We start from the raw sequence: 7,500 nt of genomic DNA, 5'->3' as shown, positions 1-7,500 counted from the left end.
GAGGCTGAAGTCTTGTACAAGAACCAGGAGGGCAATGTGGTCAAGTTCAACTTCGTGTCCAACCAGACAGAGGTCCTCTTGAAGAACAGCACTTTTGTGAGTACAGAATATGATAGTGAATTCACTGTGGTGTTACAATTAGAAAAAAGGCTTTTTTCTGATGGGATGTTTGTGTTAGACATTGTGTTGCGGTGTGTGTGTGTGTGTGCTGAGCAGGCATGCAGGGCAACACAGGCATGAAGGGAAACAGATGCATGAAGGGCAACGAATGCATGACGGGCAAGCATACTCCAGCATTTTCTGTGAGGACATGTATTCCAGTTGAGTTTTGAAAGCGAAAAGTGAAAGCCCATTAGGAAACTCCAACTCCCATTGTCATTGTGACACAGCACTCCACAGCACACAAGTGAACACTGCACACTGCACACAACGAAATTGCATTTATGCCTCACCCGTGCAAGGGGGCAGCCCTCAGTGGCGCCCCATGGGGAGCAGTGCGGTGGGACGGTACCATGCTCAGGGTACCTCAGTCATGGAGGAGGATGGGGGAGAGCACTGGTTGATTACTCCCTGGTTGATTAGTTTTACTCTTCTTCTGTTCTTTCAGCTATCCTTTGATTTTGGTGATATTGCATCTTAGCATGTATCATTGAAGCAAATGGGACCAGTATGATACCGTTCAGTTTTTGGTACCATGTGGTTCAGTTCACTAGACTGATCAAATGAGCATAACCTTGATATTTAAACACACAATTAAAAGCATTCTTCTCCTCAACAATAACAGATTACAGCAATTTCAGATTGTGTTTGAAAGAAATCTCAATAGTTTGTTGGTACCTCCATGCGCCGTACAGATATAAAAGGGTTAATATCTATTTCTGGTTTCATACTAAAGGTCAAAAGACCCAAGCACAGTCCACCCTAGCACACTCCTCTGATTCATATAGCCTGCACCAGGCCTGGACTGGCCATCTGGCATACCGGGCATTCCCCGATGGGCCCCCTATTTTCAGAAATGTAAAATAAAAATTAAAAATGTTTAAACATTTCTGAAAATAGGGGCCCACGAGGGTGCGGGGCCCACCGGTGAGTCATTTCTGCGTCGCTAATTATGAGGGAGGGGGGGCCTTTAAGCCAAAAGTCCCCGGGCCCTATTTCCCCCCCAAACCAGCTCTGGCCTGCATATTCTGAGTGAGTACCGCATGCCAGCTATATTACTTTTTACCGCCACTAAAGTGCACTGAAAAAACTGGCATGGACAGCTGAAAGCATATTAGCTGCCATTCCCCCATCGTAAATCACTCTGAGTAAAAGCAAGTCTGACATAGATAATGGGATGAGTTTTAATGCAATGAACGCTTTGTCCACATATCCCAAGAGGTCATTACAGTCAACACCCACAGATGAGACAGAAAGCAACAGGAATGTTTCATCTGCGGAGTAGTGCGCACATCTACTATAGGGCCTCTGTAAACCCCATGAAACTACAATAAATGCTTAGTAGGAAAGTTTGAAGGCATTTTTTTAAGACTTATACTGTGAATGTGTGTGTGTGGGTGGATAGTTGTCAATACAGCATGTATTTATATGTGTTCATATTGGTTGTGTTAATTTTATGTACATAGCGTTTAGAAATTAATTCTGACCTTTGCATATGTTCTTTTAATGCACTATTGTATATATTATATTCAAGTTGCTTTGTTGTACAGTATATCGTACAATAATGCTTAAGTTTAATCGTCACTTTTTTTAACTTGCTTAATAGAACTTACCTGAAAAGTATTGCCTGAAATTCATGATGGTGGAAAACATTCCTGGAACAGGGTTTTGTGACCAGACAACACATATCCTCATAATGAACCCCCAAAACCTGGACACTGCACACCCACACTGGACCCTGTTATTTGAGCGTGCCAGCATGGGTGCCGCTGGGGGCGAAGGGCCCAAGCACTGACAGCACTAACAGGGGCCCTTAACCCTCTAGCTACCATAACGGCCGTGAACGTCCGGCTGGATCTGTACCAGAACGGCCTCGGCCGGCCGGAATATTTTCATATGAAAATACGGCTGAACGGCCGTCATCATGCAGTTTTTCCAGCTTTCAAACACTTTAGCTCAATATTACAGACCCTCCTCGATATACTTTCAGTATAAAAACTATATGTTTATATTATATTATTTTTCAGTATTTTAGATTTTATTACGAGATGCGCAGCTTTATGCGATTTGGCAATCTGCGGTCAATTCAAATGACGGCCGTCCGAGATTGGATGGCTACAAACACAACCATTCTGTTTCTACAACCAATATACACTAAATATGAAAACTTCCAACCCTCTTCGATCTATTTTCATGGTCAACAGCACATGTTTATGACTATTTAGGCTATTTTTAGATCATGTTGTAGTCTGTGATGCCTGGCGCGTCTTACCTGTGCCAAATTGGGAGGGGAAACTTCCTTACAGCTTCATTCATGTCCTGTCTGCTATCGCGGACATTTCTACGGTTATCCTTACACGTCTTTGGCATGGTTTAGTTCAAACATTATTAGCTAGTGTAGTCCATTACCGTTATACCGCTTGAAACCGCTTGAAAACAGGACTTTTGGGTGAGCGACATTTGTTGTCGTCACATGATCATTGTTCAACTTTGACCCTGGATGGATGGATGGATAGACGAAGGATAGATAGATAGATGGATAGAGAGATCGATAGATAGATAGATAGGCCTAAATATATAGATATATAGATAGATAGGCCCAGATAATATCGGATTTTATCACATTTTTATCATTTAATCCACATCAAAGGCACTCTATGAGAATACTGCACAATTAATTATCCATAAATGATATACCATTTGAAAGTGTGTTTTCTCTACTTTAATATGAAAGTAACTTGTAATTGACACTTTTCATTTCTTTTCAAGTTATTTGACATTATTTAAATTATGACCAAAATGATAATTTTCCCTTAGAATTCCTGGTAGAATTCCGACCTATTCAAAAAAAATCCTGGTAGCTAGAGGGTTAAGGGGGACCAAAATTCGAATCTTTCATGGGGCCTGAAATTTCTGGTGTCGTCCCTGTGTGCCAGGAAGGAGGAGAGAGAGAGGGGAGCAGGGGTTGGGTAACTGGCCTGGATAATCTGCCATCTTGTGTAAGCAGAGCTATTAAACTAAGCAACCCCATGGCCACTACTCTGTGTCTGCCAATGGAAGAGGAGCAGTGTTGCCAGATAGGACGGTTTAGGGTGGCCCTGCTTAGGATGGCCTTCTGCGGGTAAAAATGGGTAGAAAAGGCATTTAGGCAGGTTTTTCTGTAAATGTGTGTCCATAGAAATCAACAGAATTTAATTCAAATTGGGCAGGATTTAGTGTTTTGGGGCATTTTTTGGGCTGGAAATCATCAGTCTCATCTGGCAACCCTGAAGAGGAGTTATATAAGCTATTAGGGGGATTGTTTTGGGCAGAGGTGATATTTTTGACATTTCATTATGCCGCGCTACCGCAGCAGCAGCTGTGTTGTGGCTAGATCTGTCTATTTGTTTGTGCGTGTGTGTGTGTGTGTGTGTGTGTGTGTGTGTGTGTGTGTGTGTGTGTGTGTGTGTGTGTGTGTGTGTGTGTGTGTGTGTGTGTGTGTGTGTGTGTGTGTGTGTGTGTGTGTGTTTTGCTATGCAAGCAGAGAGACAGAGAGAAAGAGAGAGAGAGAGAGAGAGAGAGAGAGAGAGAGAGAGAGAGAGAGACAGACAAAGACAGAGACAGAGACAGAGACAGAGAGACAGAGAGAGATGCATGACAGACGGGGGAAATATCCTCATGTCAACTTCTCTCTTGTCTGGCTGGTTTAAGGGTTTGTGTACATTTCCAAAAACAGTATGTGTGCTGTTATTATTATTTTCCTACTGTGTCTGCCATTTCTTTCTGTTTTTATTTATCTTTTCACTCTCTCTTTCTCTCTCTATTTCTCTTTCTCTCTGTCTCTCTCTCTCTCTCCCTCTCTCTCTCTCTCTCTCTCTCTCTCTCTCTCTCTCTCTCTCTCTCTATCTCTCCCTCCCTCAGCTCTCTCTCAGCTCTTTCTTTCACTGTCTCTTTTTCTTTCATTGTATCTCTCTGAAAGGTAATGCAAATCAGAACAATTTAGAGACATAAAAGAGAAATAGAGACAGTGAAGAAAGGTAATCAGATAGAGGATGAAAAGAGGAGAGAGTCCGTAGAGATCATTTAATTCAACAGGAGGTCTAGCTGGCCACAGCAGCTGTCCATTCACACACAGTCACATGAGACACATGCAGACAGGCACACACACACACACACACACACACACACACACACACACACACACACACACACACACACACACACACACACACACACACACACACACACACACACACACACACACACATACACATACACACACACACAGCAAACACACACACACAAACACACACACACACATGGACACAGGCAGGCACACACACACACACACACACACACATGGACACAGGCAGGTACACACACACACACATGGACACAGGCAGGCACGCACGCAAGCACACACACACACACACACACACACACACACACGCACACGCACACGCACACGCACACGCACACACACGCACACACGCACACACACACACACACACACAGACCCCAACCATTTGGGCAGATTGTCCGCTGCGTTGTAGCGGCCAGATTAGGCTGTGTCTGCATGTGTGTGTACCGTTATGAAAGCAGTTTAGTGTTCCTTCACTGATTGCATGGCAAGATCACCCCAATGTCACCACGCACGAGTAAGCTGGTAGCAACACACACACGCAGCATTATAGTAGCCTGTCTGTCGCTCACTAGCCTGTCTGCCACTCACTAGCCTGTATGTCCGATTCTCATTCATCCAGGTCATGTTAGGTAAAAGAGTCACGTTTTATGCAATATAACTACAAGTCCAATCTCACGCACATCCAAATACTTTTTTCGGGTGCAGGTTCAAAAATGTGAAGTTCATGTTAGGTAATGCAAAGAGCTGCACACCGGTGAGCTCCCATTTACTCCATTTTATTCTTGTGTGACATTTCGGGCCACCCTGGCGTTTCCTCAGGGTGGCCCGAAACGTCACATAAGAATGTGCAGTTCTTTTGCATTACCTACTTGGAATATAACTAAACCTTGCATTGGTTTCACATTTCATCCAAAATACTTGTTTTAAAGTTCTGACTCAGTCTAACTGAAACTAGCAAATGGATATCACTGGAAGTAAGCAGTACGAGACCCCAATATCACCATGCACGAGTAAGCTGTTAGCAACACACACACACAGCACTACAGTAGCCTGTCTGTCGCTCACTAGCCTGTCTGTCCGATTTTCATCCATCCAGGTCATGTTAGTCAAAAGAGTTACATTTTAGGGAATTATAAAACCTTGCATAGGTTTCACCTTTCATCCAAAAGCTTTTTTTATGGAATATACATAACCAAGTGCCGAAACGTCAGCACCAAGAAAAATAAAAAGTGGTGGACCTGGACCGTGAAGAAGCAGTGTTGCGCTCTTCCTTGTGAAAACTGATGGAATATAACCAAACCTTGCATTGGTTTTTTTCAGTTCTGATCCAGTCTAACTGAAACTAGCAAATGGATATCACTACTAGACTAATGCTTGAGCTGGCCTTGCCCCAGGGCAGACTCCTGACATGATGTTTAGTTTAGTTTAGTTTGCGTGTGTGTGTGTTTGTGTGTGTGTGTGTACTCGTTATTTACTCTATATAAAAAAAAAAATAATAAAAAAAAACTAACCCCTCTTTGCAACTGCACTTGTTGTTCTGTATATCTCCTGTGCACTTTGTATGAGTGATGTTGGCTTGATTATGTCCTCTTTTGAAAGTCGCTTTGGTTATAAAGCGTCTGCCAAATGCAATGTAATGTAATGTAATATCACTGCAAGTAAGCAGTGAGAGACACCCACGCAGAATTAGCCTTGCTGTCAATCGTGATTGGATTCTCACCAAGGTCATGCTAAAAGAGTCAAAAGAGTTGTGTGACTTGAAACATAATTGGAGTTCGAAAATGTTTCTCATTTCATCCAAAAGCCCTCTTTTCAGATCTGGTTCGATGTAACTGAAACTGTGAGTGAAAAAGGTAGCTGTCACCGAAAATAATCTGTTAGCAAAAAACTAGGAATATTATGACTGTCACTGTGTGAATGATTCTCATTCATGTAGGACATATTGGTGAAAAGAGTTATGTGATATGAACTGAAACTAGAGTATGAAGATGCGTCAACCTAGATGCTATCTGTGTATGTGTGTCTTTCATGCAATTTCTAATCTGTGGATTCTTTCTTTCTTTCTTTCTTTCTTCTCTCTGAATCGCAGGCTGCATTCAAGGTGGCAAAGTATTCAGTGTCTCCAGACATGAAGTATGTCCTGTTTGCGTACGATGTCAAGCCGGTGAGTGATTTGTTATACATATATATGTGAATATAGGAAAAGTAAGCCCAGTGTAAATACAGACATACCAATAAGAGGTATAAGAGAAGGTGAGATTTCTAAGTGAAATTTCAGTCAAATGAATTAGCCTATAAACAGCATAGTCCATGAAAACACTTAATGAGTTCTCCTCTCCTGTTGCAATTACACATTGCTTAATTATAAATAATTTGGTAGTTATAGCCAACAACAGCAGAAAAATACTCTTGGCAAACCCAGTGTAAGAGCATAAGGGCACAATGTTCCCTTTGCTGATATTAACAATAGACAGGGAAGCCGACAGGGGGGCAAAGGGGTCAGCTGTCCCGGGCCCAGCGATAAGGGGGGCCCAGAATTGTTTTCCCATTACATTGCATGTCTTTGTTGGGGGGCATTTAGATGGCATTGTCATGGGCCCAGCCAAAGCTGTCCCATACAGTACAGTGCATTTTCCTCAAAAGCTTTTAGCACATTTGTGTTACAACAAGGTGCTAGACCAATGTCCTGGCCATAATCACTGTTATGTTATTATTTGTGATCCACACCTCTCAAATGAACATTTGCAGCAACATGTAAAGCCTTTATCTAAAGTCTGTTTCAACCTTTAATACATACCGAGATTCAGAAAGGTGAGGTGTCAGACAGGAGAGAGGAACAGGACAAACCTAAATGCACATAGAAACACCCACACACGCAGTATGCTGCTGACACACAAAACACACACACAAAAACACACACACAACATAGTACCTGTTTTTCATCCGGTACATTCAATAGAAAGGGTTCATTCACACCAGTGGCGGAACAATTGCACACAGGGCCCCAGGGCAAGACACTTATAGGGGCCCCTATGTAGCTTGCCAAGCCCACAATAGGGCCCCACCACCAATACGGGAGGGCCCTGGGCCCAGGGGCAAGTGCCCTGCTCGCCCTCCCTATAGCTCCGCCCCTGATTCACACCCATAATCCTCCCTGGACAATTGACAATCACAAAATGGTTGCCTGAAAGTTGTCTCGTTTGAACAATATCAGCATT

General features: G+C 43.0%; 1 protein-coding gene across 1 annotated transcript in view; it reads left to right on the top strand.

Moving 5' to 3' along the window:
- Positions 1-7,500, top strand: part of LOC134464271 (inactive dipeptidyl peptidase 10-like) — a 113,881-nt gene that overhangs the window by 46,339 nt on the left and 60,042 nt on the right. Inside the window, exons 4-5 of the mRNA XM_063217740.1 lie at positions 2-96; positions 6,372-6,446. Of these exons, the coding sequence (XP_063073810.1) occupies positions 2-96; positions 6,372-6,446 (170 nt within the window). The remainder of the gene's footprint in view (position 1; positions 97-6,371; positions 6,447-7,500) is intronic.

The sequence above is a fragment of the Engraulis encrasicolus genome, chromosome 15 (assembly GCF_034702125.1).
Source record: "Engraulis encrasicolus isolate BLACKSEA-1 chromosome 15, IST_EnEncr_1.0, whole genome shotgun sequence".
Taxonomy (NCBI): Eukaryota; Metazoa; Chordata; class Actinopteri; order Clupeiformes; family Engraulidae; genus Engraulis; species Engraulis encrasicolus.
The sequence above is the reverse complement of the archived record's forward strand: the minus strand, read 5'-3'. Positions and strand labels throughout refer to the sequence as shown.